At 61.4% G+C, this 13,173-nt stretch overlaps 1 protein-coding gene across 1 annotated transcript in view; it reads right to left on the reverse strand.

Annotated features, from left to right (window-relative positions):
- Window positions 1-570: 570 nt before the first annotated feature.
- Window positions 571-13,173, reverse strand: part of HMCN2 (hemicentin 2) — a 32,025-nt gene continuing 19,422 nt past the window's right edge. The window contains exons 43-79 of the mRNA XM_062505473.1: window positions 12,898-13,059; window positions 12,390-12,503; window positions 12,149-12,280; window positions 11,531-11,674; window positions 11,271-11,430; window positions 10,816-10,940; window positions 10,547-10,730; window positions 10,298-10,395; window positions 9,780-10,052; window positions 9,491-9,681; window positions 9,333-9,414; window positions 8,954-9,090; window positions 8,700-8,841; window positions 8,384-8,531; window positions 8,011-8,138; window positions 7,741-7,897; window positions 7,509-7,630; window positions 7,115-7,279; window positions 6,928-7,035; window positions 6,716-6,850; window positions 6,298-6,432; window positions 5,995-6,179; window positions 5,480-5,693; window positions 5,191-5,325; window positions 4,930-5,120; window positions 4,761-4,842; window positions 4,367-4,636; window positions 3,473-3,622; window positions 3,139-3,273; window positions 2,877-2,998; window positions 2,544-2,781; window positions 2,357-2,419; window positions 2,135-2,263; window positions 1,729-2,040; window positions 1,399-1,518; window positions 1,033-1,159; window positions 571-913 (exon numbers count right to left, since the gene is read on the reverse strand). Of these exons, the coding sequence (XP_062361457.1) occupies window positions 571-913; window positions 1,033-1,159; window positions 1,399-1,518; window positions 1,729-2,040; window positions 2,135-2,263; window positions 2,357-2,419; window positions 2,544-2,781; window positions 2,877-2,998; window positions 3,139-3,273; window positions 3,473-3,622; window positions 4,367-4,636; window positions 4,761-4,842; window positions 4,930-5,120; window positions 5,191-5,325; window positions 5,480-5,693; window positions 5,995-6,179; window positions 6,298-6,432; window positions 6,716-6,850; window positions 6,928-7,035; window positions 7,115-7,279; window positions 7,509-7,630; window positions 7,741-7,897; window positions 8,011-8,138; window positions 8,384-8,531; window positions 8,700-8,841; window positions 8,954-9,090; window positions 9,333-9,414; window positions 9,491-9,681; window positions 9,780-10,052; window positions 10,298-10,395; window positions 10,547-10,730; window positions 10,816-10,940; window positions 11,271-11,430; window positions 11,531-11,674; window positions 12,149-12,280; window positions 12,390-12,503; window positions 12,898-13,059 (5,858 nt within the window). The remainder of the gene's footprint in view (window positions 914-1,032; window positions 1,160-1,398; window positions 1,519-1,728; window positions 2,041-2,134; window positions 2,264-2,356; window positions 2,420-2,543; window positions 2,782-2,876; window positions 2,999-3,138; window positions 3,274-3,472; window positions 3,623-4,366; window positions 4,637-4,760; window positions 4,843-4,929; window positions 5,121-5,190; window positions 5,326-5,479; window positions 5,694-5,994; window positions 6,180-6,297; window positions 6,433-6,715; window positions 6,851-6,927; window positions 7,036-7,114; window positions 7,280-7,508; window positions 7,631-7,740; window positions 7,898-8,010; window positions 8,139-8,383; window positions 8,532-8,699; window positions 8,842-8,953; window positions 9,091-9,332; window positions 9,415-9,490; window positions 9,682-9,779; window positions 10,053-10,297; window positions 10,396-10,546; window positions 10,731-10,815; window positions 10,941-11,270; window positions 11,431-11,530; window positions 11,675-12,148; window positions 12,281-12,389; window positions 12,504-12,897; window positions 13,060-13,173) is intronic.

Raw genomic sequence — 13,173 nt, forward strand, 5'->3', positions numbered from 1 at the left:
AAAGCCCTGGGAATTCTCCCACACACTGAAGGAAGCTGCCTTCTTCAGGCACAGCTAATATTTAGCCACAAAACACCTTCATAAATCAATAAGAGTGCACAGAAACCAAGTGCATTAAAAAAAAACACAAACAAAAACTACAAACAAAAATACTATTTTGATTTAATGCTTGGTTAATGCTGGGGTGCCCCACACCCTCCCTAGCCCAGGGAATCCCTCCCTGCACCTTGGTGGGACCCTTGCTGACCACTGTCACCTAGTTCATCTTCCCACCCCCCACATTTGGGGACTGATAGTGGCCAAGGGCATCCAGAGCTGTGTTTGTTCTGGGATCTGGGACCTGATTGCAAGAGGTTGGTGGGACATCTTATCCCCTCCCGGGATCCTGACTCTCCTGCTGAGTCAGGGTCCGGTGCTGGGTGAAAGGAACACAGCTGAGAGGTGATGGGGCGTCTGGGAGGGACAGAAGAGGTACAAGCTCGGCACTCCCTGAGCCACGTGCCCCACCGATGGGGTGGGGAGGGACAGGAGGAAAAATGACCCTGCGTCCCCTCCTGTCCCTGGGCTGTGTCAGTAGGGGTAGGGGGAGACAGAGATGAGGAGGAGGAAGATGTTGGGTGCTCGCTGCCCGTCTGGGACCAGCGCCTGCACCTTGAGCCGGTGGGTGCCGGGCTCCCGCAGCGGCCGCAGGGTGGAGATGATGCCCTGGCCCCGCTCGGTGCGGAGGGCGAAGGGGCTGTCGGGGTCCTGCTCCAGCAGCCTGAAGACGGGCCAGTGGCGCAGGGAGGTGGCCCGGGTGAGGTGCACCACGTCCCGGCGGGCAGCGATGCCCAGGGGCAGGGGGAGCACCTGGTACTGCAGTGTGGGGGGGCCGGCCAGGCTGCAGAACGGGGGGCAGCGACCCACGCACAGCCTGCGAGAGAGATGGGGAGTGTGGGATGTGGTGGGTGCCAGAAAGCAGACAGGACACTCGGGGTCATGGTGAGATGAGAAGAGAGGGATGGGCACTTCCAGCCCCACAGCACGGCTCACCCTGGGCTGGAGCCTCTCCGGTACCCAGCTGGGCACGGCACGTCCATGCACCGGGCACCTCCGCGGGTGTTGAAGCACATCTGGCTCGAGCCACACTGGATTGTGCCTTCCACACACTCATCCACATCTGCAGGGAGAGTCGGGACAGATCTGGGGGTGATGGGGTGAGATGGGGATTCCACCCTCAGCTCCCCCACCCTCCCACATCTGCCTGGACGCTGCAGCAGTGAGACATAAGCACTCAGACTGCGGAGTGCTGAGTCTGGGAACAACTGTCCCGAGAAAGGAGGAAGAACTGCAGCCCCAGAAAGATGGCACCCAGGGCACCATGGGGAGGCTGCACCCCCCTGGCACCCCTGCACTGACCGTGGCAGGTCTTCTCGTTGGGCAGCAGCCGATAGCCAGTGGGGCAGAGGCAGCGGTAGCTGCCCAGGGTGTTCCTGCACTCGTGCTGGCACTGGTTCAGTGTCTGACACTCATCGAGATCTGTGGGACAAGAGGGATGAAGGCAAGAGGGAAAGGATCAGTGCCCTCTGGTGCCACTGCCTTGGGCCAGCCTGACTCTCAACTCCCCTTCCCAGCACAACAAAGACCACACAAAGTGGTGGACAGGGCAGCAAGGAGGACACGAGGTCCCTTTTGTGGACGAAGCAGTCTCTGAACTCCCTTCAACACCCTACCCCAGTGCACACTCACCAGTGCAGGTGCCATTCCTCCTGATGTAGCCTGTGGGGCAGGGGGGGCCCAGGGCACCCATCCCTGCATCCTTCGCCACACGGCGCAGGGCGAGCTGAGTGTAGAATGATCGTCCCAGTGGGCGGCTGCTCGGCCCCTGCCAGCGCAGGGGAGTGTCCTGGGGCACGCTGCTCGTTGTGTCCCCTCCCTCCATCCCACACTGTCCACCCGGCAGCAGGGTCTTGCCAACGGGGCACAAGCACTCGTAGGAGCCCCGCAGGTTGCGGCACTCAAAGGCACACCGTGGTGGAAAATGCAGGCACTCATTGACATCTGGGGGAGGAAAGAGGTGGGGAGCTGAAGCTGGATGGGGGTAAACTGAGGCTGGAACAGGGCAGGGGGATGACCATAAGAGCCCAGCTCGTACCCAGGCACGGCCAGCCAGTGCCCAGCGTGCGGTAGCCGGGAGGGCAGGAGCAGCGGTAGGACCCGGCGGTGTTCTGGCAAATCTGGTTGTAGCGACAGACATGGGATCCCTCTGTGCATTCATCCACATCTGGGGAGCAGGGAGAGGACAGGGTTGAGGGTGCAGGGAAGTGGCACCAGTTTCCCCTTGCCATCCTCATGCCTCTTCAGGAAGGGTCCATACCAATGCAGTACAGCTGCCCAGAGTCTGGGATGAATCCCACTGGGCACTGGTCTCTATCAGCCCCTGTGGATTGAGCAGAGAGAATAAGACGTGACATGTCACTGTAGGGAGATGGCCTTCACACCCTCACAGGCATCCAGAACTGACAATAGATATCCATCCCCATCCTGGGGACTCCCCTGGTTACCTGCATCAAGCGAGGCACGGAGCTGGAAGCGCAGCTGCTGTGTGGCTGGGTCATAGGAGGCTGTGATGGTTCTGGCCTGGAGGTGCTGCACCCGGGGGGGCTGTGGCCCCACGGGGGGGTCGAACACAATGGTGTGATTACAGTGGGCATGGATGAGGCGTCCATCCCACAGGAACCTCTGCACCGAGCCCCCGGAGAGCTGCCCCACACCCGTCCGCACGTAGCGCTCGCTGAAGTCCTGGGGAGAGGCAGGGATGGGGGTCAGGCCATAGACCCCCCGTGCTCCCAGCATGGGAATCACAGTCTTATGGGGACAATGGGGAGTGCCAGCACCTGCAGCAGCACCGTGGCATCGCCAAAGATCTCCGGCACAGAGCCGCTGATGACACTGTCCAGCCGCAGAGCGCCAGCGCCATCCGCACCCCGAGCTAAGTGGGTGACCCGCAGGAGCTCCCCTGCCAGGGGGGAACAGTGAGCAGCACCCCACAGCACCCCCACACACAGCTCCATTCCCAGATCAGGAATGGTGCATGGGGGAGATGGAGTCTGAGCTTCACCAGGAGCTGACCAGGCTCTCCTGTCAGAGACCCCTCACCTGTGGCAAACTGCAGCAGTGACTCGTGCTGGAAGGTGCCCTGTGTGAGCAGGAAGCCACTCTGGGCCCCGCTGGCATGTGCCAAGGACCAGTAAATGGGGGCAATGATGGTCACCAGCACCCGCATCAGTGGCCCTGGGAATGGAAAAGGAAGGGTGGCACCATGGATGGCATTCAGGCTGTCCCTTCCCTCCTTGCCCAAAGTGGAAGGTCTGGGGGGGGCGGGAAATGATTTGATTTTGGGGAAAAAAAGAAATAAAAGCCTCTCCCCCAAGATTTCCATCTGACAGAGATCAAAACTCTCACAAGGGTGAGGGTAGAAATGTCTACCCACCTATGGCAGGTGGAATGCTCCCAATGTTGCTCCGGAGGGTGGTGGTGCTGGATGGAGAGTCACCCAGCACACTGGCATCAAGGGTGGAGACACCGAGCTCGTGGCCATTGATGACACCAACCAGGCTGCCCCGCACCTGGTGCGGCTCCCCTGGGGCAAGTGGGATGGGGTCAGGCTGCAGCACTGGGACTGCACTCCCGTGGGAGAGCAGGGTGCTTGCCTGACTCCCTTCTCACTAGTTTGCAAGTCAAAAAAATCTTGTTTTCTGGAGGTGAAGGCAGCCAGAGCAAGGCAGGCAGTGTCCCTACCTGGCTGCAGCACAGTCCCCAGAGACCCCATGGCTCCAGGCACAGAGCCATGTTGACAAGGGATGTTGTGAGTGTGGCCCTGTGCCTTGTCACACCAACAGGCACTGACACCCACAAACCCTGCTCTCCATCAGCCTCAAGGTCCTGGCATAGCCCCAAGCTTTTATTTACTTCTCCAGCATGCCTGGCAGTGAAATGCCACCAGCCACATAGGGCACAAGGGCACATAGGGCACCTGGCACTTCCTCCAGCCTGGCTCTCTGCTCCCGAGGGGCAGCAGGAAAGGATGTGTCTGTGCATTTAGCAGAACCCCTGGGAGACAGGAATTTAATAATGGACAACTAAGGCAGGAAGGCTGAGGAGAGACAAGTGAGGGCTGGCACACAATGGCTACTCGGGAGAGGGTCTGTTTGGGCTCAGGCCTTCAGCTGAGCAGTGGGAGAGAGGAGAGGGCAAAGCAGGGTATGAATCACAGGGCAAGACAATATTACTCCAAGCCACCACACTGGAGCTCTTAGCCCAGCACTACAGGCAGCCCCAGCCCCCCGAGCCAGCCAAAGCCCCCAGGGCCAGGGCAGACACCCACCTTGGACACCCAGGGAGGTGTGGGCGACAGCAGAGCCCAGGGCATTGCGGGCGAGGCAGGAGTAACTGCCGGCATCATGGTGGGTGACAGAGGGCAGGAACAGGGTGGCATTGGGCAGAACACGAGCACGGGGACCCTCGGGCAGTGGGTCCCCATCCCGCTGCCACTCCACGGAGGGGGTGGGCTCCCCTGACACGACACAGTGCAGCAGCACCTGCTGCCCAGCAGGGACCCTCACCTCTGCTGGTGTCACTGTCACCACAGGGGCACCTGGGCAGGGAAAGGGATGCAGGTAGTGATGCAGCATTCCCCAGGATCAGGGGCAGTTGAAGGGGCTGAGAGGTGATAGGTTTGCAGTCCCTTAAAAGAAGGGTGCAAAGGGGCCAGCACTCACTCTCCAGAACCAGGGTGACAGCTTTTGCTGCTGTCCCTGCATCATTCTCTGCCACACACTGGTACTGCCCCACATCGGTGCTCTAGCAGGACAAACAGTATCAGCACAGTGCTTTGCTTTGCCAGGAAAGCACCCCGAAATGTGCCAGCACACCCCAGGCCCTGCTCACCCCCACAGCACGGATGGCCAGGGAGCCATTCTGCAGCTGCTGCAGCCGCCCATGGGCCACCACCGGCACCCCGTCCTTGCTCCAGCGGATGAGGGGCTCAGGGTTCCCCTGAGCATGGCAGTCGAGAAGGGCATCACCTCCAGAGTGCTCCACCTGGTAGATGCTGGCATCCCCCTGTATCACGGGCGCCTCTGGGAAATGAAAAGGTGTGGCAGAGGAGGAGGGATGGCCGGGCACCCCAGTTTCTGTGCCAGCACTTACCTCTGACAGAGACCAAGACAGTGGCCCTGATGGCCCCGGCGCTGTTCTCGGCGTGGCAGATGTAGGTGCCGCTGTCCGAGGGTGCGGCTGCCTCCCGCCGCAGGATGCTCCGCCCGCTGTGCCCCGACGCGCCATCTGCGGGATGCAAACCCCCCAAAAAGGGTGTTTGGTGATCAGCCGGCTACAACCCCACCCAGCCAGACGTGCTGGCACCCAGGGGGCCCTGAAATGTGGGACAAGGGTGACACCAGGACACCAAGTTAAGCATCCTCTGCCCCTGCCCAGGTACCAGCGATGAGTTGCCCGTTGGCCATCCAGGAGACGCGGGGCTGGGGGCTGCCCACTGCGGCACACACCAGCTCCAGCCTCTCGCCCCGGCTCAGGGTGATGTCTGTGGGCAGGTGGGTGAAGGTGGGCAGGGTGTGGATGGAGAGGGAGAGCCGGCGAACGGCCCTCCCAGCAGAGTTCACCGCGGTGCAGGAGTAGCTGCCGGCATCCCCTTCCTGTATGAGGATGAGAGGTCATCACTCATCTTGAGTCTGGGCTCCAGCTGCAGCCCTGGCTCACTGAGATACAGCTCTGCTGGCTCTTGTGCACCTAAAACGTCACTGTTTAGACAGAGCCACCTTTTCCAGCCCACGTTGCAGTCTCGCACTACCCCAACCCTCCAGCCTGGGCCACAGGACTGCATAGGGCTCTCTCTCTGCCAGATATATTCACAGTCAGCCAAATGCTCCTCAGCAGCAGCAGACACTTGCTCCTCAGCACTCCAACCTCCTAGCGGCCCTAGGGGACAATGCTCACCTGGACATCCCGGAGCAGCAGCTCCCCAGAGGGCAGGACAGTGGCCTTCCCACCCTGCACCAGGGCTCCCTCCCGGCTCCAGGACACGCGAGGCTCAGGGACACCACGGGCAGCACAGGGCAGCAGCACCTCCAGCCCCTCCAGGACCACCAGCTCCAGTGGGCCAGCAGCAATGATGGGAGGCACTGGATGGAGCAGAAGGACAGGGATTTGCTCACAGCTTGGTAGCCAGGTTGTGCTGTGAAGCGCTGGGGAGGGGGCTGAGCAGACTGGTGAGCACTGGGGCTCTGATCGCTGCTGTACCTTGCACAATGAGCCTGGTCCTCCCCGCAGCAGTGCCTGAGGGGTTGCGAGCCATGCACAGGTAGGTGCCTGCATCCTCTGGGGCTGCTCGGAGGAGACGCAGCTGCCCGCTGGGGAGCACCTTCACCCCAGACCCTGACAGAAAGGAAAGGATGGGGCAGCTGAGCCAAGGCAAAGATGGATGATGTGCAGGCACGGCTTCCCCCACAGAAGCGCCTCTTCCCAAGGAGCCTCCATGGAACAGCTCCAGCAGCCACCACACCCACCTAGGACAGCAGCGGGCAGCCAGGAAGACCCACGCACAGTGACACCCCACACCTGCCAGGACACCTACAAAGCCCTAGCACCTAAATCTCCCTGTAGGTAAAGGCTGGCAGATAATGCAGGCTCTGCCAGCCTCCAGCACACTCCTGCTCACCTCCAGTGATGCCAACACCATCCTTTTGCCAGGTGACCTCTGGCCGAGGGACGCCTGTGGCCTCACAGGACAGCACTGCGCTGGTGTTCACCATCACCATCACCATGCCAGGCAGAGGCTTCAAGGCAGGGGGCTCTGTGAAGGGCAGGGAAGTGCTACCATAGGAAGAGGGCACAGGACCTCCAGCAGCAGGACCCTGGAGCCGTGTGTACCATGCACTGTGAGCCAGATGTGCTTCCGGGCTGTGCCCGCGGTGCTCCGAGCTGTGCAGGTATAGCGGCCGGAGTGTGCAGGCAGCGCCTGCCTGATCTCCAGGGCTCCTGGAAAACAGCAAGCAGAGGGGAGGTGCAGGCAGGAGGGTTGGCAGGGACCCCTGTGCCCACCGGGGCTGTGCTGTACCTCTGGGCAGGACACGGTAGCCTCCTCCTCTGCTGCCCAGCTGAGCCCCCTCCTTGCTCCAGGACACCGTGGGTGGGGGCACACCCGAGGCGTAGCAGGTGAGGATTGCGGGGGACAGCCGGGTGACAACCACATCTGTAAGGTCATCAGCGATGGTGGGGGGCACTGGAGAAAGGAGGGAGGGAGGTGAGCAGGGCTGTATGGCAAATGTTGAAGAGGATTCTGCCCCTGTTCATATGGGTACGAGTATTTCTCTTCCCCTCTTGTCCAACCCAAAGCCCATTTCTGAGTGGGAATCCAACCCCCTATGCGGGGCTGAAGCACATCCACATCACACCCGAGGTGGTGACACATCCTGGGAAAGCCACTCTCAGCAAGACCCCCAGGAGCTCACCATGGACAGACACAAGGAAGACCTTCCGTGCCTCTCCAGCAGAGTTGGTGGCGATGCACTCAAACCTCCCCTCGTCCCGGGGCCCAGGGTTGGAGATGAGCAGTGACCCTAAGGACTGCAAACTGTGTGGGCAGAACACACATCAGGGTCATCCCTGTCCCTTGGGGGCAGCAGGAGGGGCAAACCCTACAGGGAACCCTTTGGTGTACAAGGTGGTGGGTGCTGCAGGTACCTGTAGGTGCCACGTGGGAAGAGCGGGTTCAAGGGACGACCATCCTTCTCCCACCTAATGTGGGGCTCAGGGGACCCCCAGGCATCACAGCTCAGTGTGGCCGGCTGCTGGGCCAGCAGGGTGAGGTTGGAGGGCCCAGGCGTGATGGTAGGAGGGACTGTGGGAGGACATGGCAGTGATGAGCAGAGGACAGTAGCACATCATTGCACTGGTGAGAGCAGCCCAGCAGCGGTGGGTTGCAGGAGGGATCCACCTGGCTCTGCCACTTACCCAGGACGTGGAGGTCCAGGCCTCGCAGGTCAGAGCCAGCAGGGCTGGATGCCATGCAGAGGTAATGGCCCAAATCCTGGACCTGGACGGGGTCAATTTGCAGGGAGCCTCCAGGCAGGAGCTGCAGCCTGAGGAGGGAAAGCAAGTGAACCTTGTGGGGGGCTCTGCACGGCCAGGCTGAATCACACAGGGAGCAGGGGTTGGGGAGGTGACAAGTGCCGTTGCAGCCACATGCAGCTCTTGCCCACTGAGCTGGTGTGAGGACAGAGCACAGCTCTTCACAAGGTGAACAGCACATTAAATCACCTTTGCTGTGAAGGGTGGCATGATCTGAGTGCCACTCTTGGTGCCACCAACCCGCAGAACCTCATACCTGTCACTGCCGGGCAGGGGCAGGAGCTGCCCATCCTTCCGCCACGTCACCCGGGGCACCGGCCACCCCTCTGCCCGGCACGGCAGCACGGCCGAGGTGTTCAGCAGCACCTTCACCTCCTCGGGGCCTGCCTGGATCTCCGGGGCCACTGCGGCAGCACCCAGAGCCACCACCGAGAGTGGGGAATCAAGCTCAGGGGTGCAGGGTGCCAGCCCTGCCATCCCATCACCTGACCATAAGACACCCTATAATATCCCACATCCTGGATTTAACCGGGAAGGAGCCGGCACTCAGGGCAGGGCAGGGCAGCACTCACCGTGAAGCTGCACCCGGACGCGGGGGCCGGTGTCCCCGGCCGGGCTGGTGGCCCTGCAGCTGTACTCGCCGCCGTCTGTCGCGGCCACCGCCCGGAGCTGCAGGAAACGCCCCTGAGCCAGGACCTGCCTGCGGGCATCCTCCTAAAACCCGCGGGACCCCCATCAGCAGCCACCCAGCACCACTCCCAGCAGCAGGATGGTGCTGGTGCATCCCAGTCCCTGCCCGTGACCTCCCTGGTCCCGTCACAGGTACCTGCAGCAGGGAGCCCTCCCGGTGCCACTCGATGTTGGGGTGCAGCTCAGCAGCCTCTGGGCACTCCAGGAGGAGCTGCCCCCCTGCCACAGCCGTGATGATGGGGATCTCCCCGCTGCTGGCAATGCTGGGAGGAGCTGTGGGACATGGCCCAGGGGTGTCATCGTGTGCCACATGGGTTGGACACCCCCATCCCTGTCCCCATAAGTCATGCATGAGTCCCCGCTCTGCAGGACCATCACCATGCTCCAGATCTCTCTTTTTGAGTCCATACAAATCCCAAAAAAGGATGTTCTGGTTCTCTGTGCCCCGAAGGCTTGGACCATCCTGAAGGCCCCACTGCTAGCCCCCTCCTCCTGCACTGCTGGGGTCACACTACCTTGGATGCTGACATGGAAGCTCCTGCTGTCCTCCCCTGCAGGGCTAGTGGCCAGGCAGGTGTACAAGCCAGCATCAGCCACCTGCACAGCCAGGAGAGGTAAAAACTGAGCCACAAAAAGAATAGCCAGATAGTGAGAAAAAAGAGAGCACTCCTACCTCAGTGCTCTCAATGTGGAGGGTGCTCTCATTCCCCAACACAAGCGAGGGCCCTGCTAGCAGCCTCCCATCCTTTTCCCAGGTGACAGTGGGTTTGGGAACACCCGTCACCACACACGTCAGCTCTAGAGGGGTGCCCACAGTGATGGATATCTCAGTGAGATGGGATGCAGCCTCGACACAGGGTGGCTCTGCAAGGCACACAGCAAGGCAGGAGAGCTCATCCCCTCATTGGTCAAAAAAAATTGGCTAAGCTGCCTTTCCCAAATCCCAGAGGGATGACACATACCCATCACCACGAGGTGGAAAGCTTTGCTGACCTCTCCCACTTCATTCACTACCAGGCATGAGTAAATGCCTGCATCCGCCGGTGCCACGGCAACCAGGCTCAGCTGTGGGCCACCAGGCACCTGGTCACTCTGCTGCCCCAGGGGCTCTCCATTCTTCAACCAGGTCACTGACGGTGCTGGGGACCCGGTGGCTTTGCAGGTGAACGTGACATCGGAGCCCTCGGCCACCATCTGCTCCTCACTGCCTTCGGGGCTCTCCAGGACAGGGGGCACTGGGAAGAAAAGTCGGGTCCCCAGACACAGATGAGTTTGGCAACTCCCTGGCGTCCTGTGAGCAGCCAGAGGTGGCTCAGCCCTCCTGCAGGATGCTCTGAGACTGCTCTCAGGCTGGTCTTGTCTTGCTTCATCCTTTCCAAGCCCATCTCGGGAATGGGCTGCAATGCACCACGTGTGCTCTGCCGACAAAACCAGTGCCCGGGTGCCCCCTGCTCTGCCCTCCCCAGCCCCTGCCCTGTACCCTGTATCTGCAGTACGAAGCTGCGATCGGCCACTCCTGCCCGGCTGGAGACAACGCAGGTGTAGCGCCCGGCATCGGAGAGCTGTGCCTGGGAGATCCTAACCCACGGGATGGGGAGGAGATGTCAGCTCCGGGTCACCCCCTGCTCCCCAAGGCGACACTCAGCCACGTCAGGGTGCAGCCCTCGTGCAAACCTGGCTACCAGCCCCACAGCCTGTGGCTGACCATTGCTCCAGGGTCACTTCTTACCGGAGGACGTGCCCGGCCGAGAGCAGGGTGACATGAGGGGACAGGCGGAGGGGCAGCCCATCCTTCAGCCAGCTCACATGCAGAGGAGGGGACCCCCGTGCCCAGCACTCCAGCGTCAGCACAGCGGACAGGACACCACGGACCATCTCCGAGTCATCGGCGCCTCTCTCGATGGTGGGGGGGACTAGGCGAGGGGACAGAGGGGCTGCTGGGGCTGTCGGGGGTGGGAGGCGGCCCCGGCGCTGCCCCGCGGGTCCAGCCCTGCTCACCCAGCACGTTCAGCGTGTGCAGCCGCGTGTCCTCGCCCAGGCTGTTCCGGGCCAGGCACGTGTAAGCTCCGGAGTCGGCAGCTCGCAGCCCCTCGAGGAGCAGGGTGCTGCCATCGGGGGACACCCTGCGTGGGGAGGAGGGGACAGTGAGCCGCGTGCACATCCCCAACGTGCCGGTGGGGCAGAAGGGCTCTGTGCTCAGTTTACAGCCAAGGATGAGGACTCCGGGGCACACTGCAAGGTCAGGGCATCAACTGGGACCCTGCCAAGGTGACAGTGACCATCCCAGACTCCAAGGTTTACCCCAGGATGATATTCTCCCTCAGCAAAGAGCTGGGATGAGTGCATCCTAGACTGAGCAACAGGAAGAGGCAGCCCAGCTCAACCTGTCCTGCCCAGGAATTTTGCACGAGGGGACACTGAGCCCCTGGGATGTCCCCCCTCCCCAGACTCACCGGGCGTGTGAGTGGGGCTGCAGCCCCAGGGGCTGCCCGTCCTTCAGCCAGGAGATGTGGGGGGTGGGCTGTCCCTCTGCCCGGCACTCCAGCCTCACCCTGCTGCCCTCCAACACGCTGCGCTCACTGGGGTGCCCTGCACTGCTGATCTGGGGGGGCACTGCACCGAGGAGAGAGGGAGGCTGAGGAAGAGGAGGGGGAGGAAGGCTCACCTCTGAGGCAGAGCGCACAGGGATCAGGCTGCCTCGGGGAAGCCCTACCTCGCACCAGCACCATGAAATCCTTGCGTGTCTCTGCCCCCGGGCCCTGTGCCAGGCAGGTGTATAGGCCCTGGTGGAAGGGCTGGAGGGGGCTGAGCTGGAGCTGGGCTCCCCCAGCCACCAGACCCTGCTCTGGGCTCACCTCTGCGAAGAGACAGGGTGAAGGGGGCTGAGCTGTGCTCCTCCACTGAGATTATTGTTGTCTTTCCCCCTTCCCACCCCGGGACCCAGGTTTGGGGTAACTGTTAAAGCAAAGCAGGGTTTTTAGAGAGTTCACTGTTGGATCTTTACAGGAGAAGAGAGCCACTGGTTTGGGGGCAAACCCCTGTCCCAGCAAGCACCCCAAGGGCTGGATCCAGAGAGCTCACCCCCCACATATCCCTCCATCACATCTTGTGCCCACATCCCATTGCTTCGAGCCTCAGGAATGAACCTGATGTTTCCTAAAAGCATGCAGGGAAAAGGCCAGCCCCTTCATGCTTTGTCCCCTCCCTGTGCTGCCCTGAGGGTCTCTTGCAGCAGGATTAGAAGTTGGGAAACTGAGGCAGGACTGCTTGGAGGGGATCAGCAGTCAGGCTGGTGGTGGCAGCCTGGCACAGTGTTCTCCTGCACACACACCCAGCGGGCGCCCGTCCTTCAGCCAGGTGACAGTGGGCACGGCCACACCAGTGACTTGGCAGGTCAGGACCAGGGGTGTCCCTACGTCAGCTTCAAGTGTCTCCTGCTGCGGGTCCTGGATGCCTGGGTGTTCTGAGGAGGATGAGCAGGGACAGGGGGTGTGAGACAGAGCGGGCTTCGCTGTCAGCTCCTCAGTGTGTGCCCAGCAGAAAGAGCTCCCAGCTGAGCCCTCACCACTTACCATGGATAGTGAGGGTGAAGCTCTTCTCATCCTGGCTGGCCATGTTCAGTGCCACACACGTGTATGTGCCTGAGCTGGAAAGCTGCAGGTGAGGGAGCTGCAGCACCCGAGAGCCTGGAAGGAGTGGAGAGTAGGGAATCAGGACAGCCTGGAGCAGGACCAGGTCTGGGCCACCATGACAGCAAGCTGACTAATCCCCCAGCACCCAGCCAAGCTCCGTGCAAAAAGAGTCTGGCCATGGAAGTCTCATCTTGGAAGCCCAAAGCCTTGCTGTGCCCCACAGGAAAGGACACTGAGCTCCCAGCAAGCAGCAGCATGCAGTTCTGCAGGATGCAGCCCTTGGTCCTCTCCAGAGGGGATCACTCAGCAGTGTGTCATTAGTGTATCATACAATCCAAAGGCTGAGCTCCAGACCCACACTGGCATCCGAAAAAGGGGGATTAGGGGACCCAGAGCTCGCTGCCAAGAGCTGGAGCACAGGCAATCACCCTGCCTCATCCCAACATACCTCGGGTGATGATCACCTCCTCACCAGGATGCAGAATGTGGCCATCCTTGTACCAGATGATGTCTGTAGCTGGGTGGGACTGGATGTCACACACCAGTGAGATGCTGCCATTGACAATGCCATTGATGTTTTCAGGGTCTGTACCCACACTCCAGGGAGCTTCTGCTCCAGTGCACCCAAAAAACAACACCAAAGGGGAGCCATCACTGTAGAGGTTGATGCCTCCCCAGGAGGAAACACACACTGAGGCTCTCACCTGCTCGGAGCATGTGGCAC

This window comes from Cinclus cinclus, chromosome 19, assembly GCF_963662255.1.
Source record: "Cinclus cinclus chromosome 19, bCinCin1.1, whole genome shotgun sequence".
In the NCBI taxonomy this organism is placed as follows: Eukaryota; Metazoa; Chordata; class Aves; order Passeriformes; family Cinclidae; genus Cinclus; species Cinclus cinclus.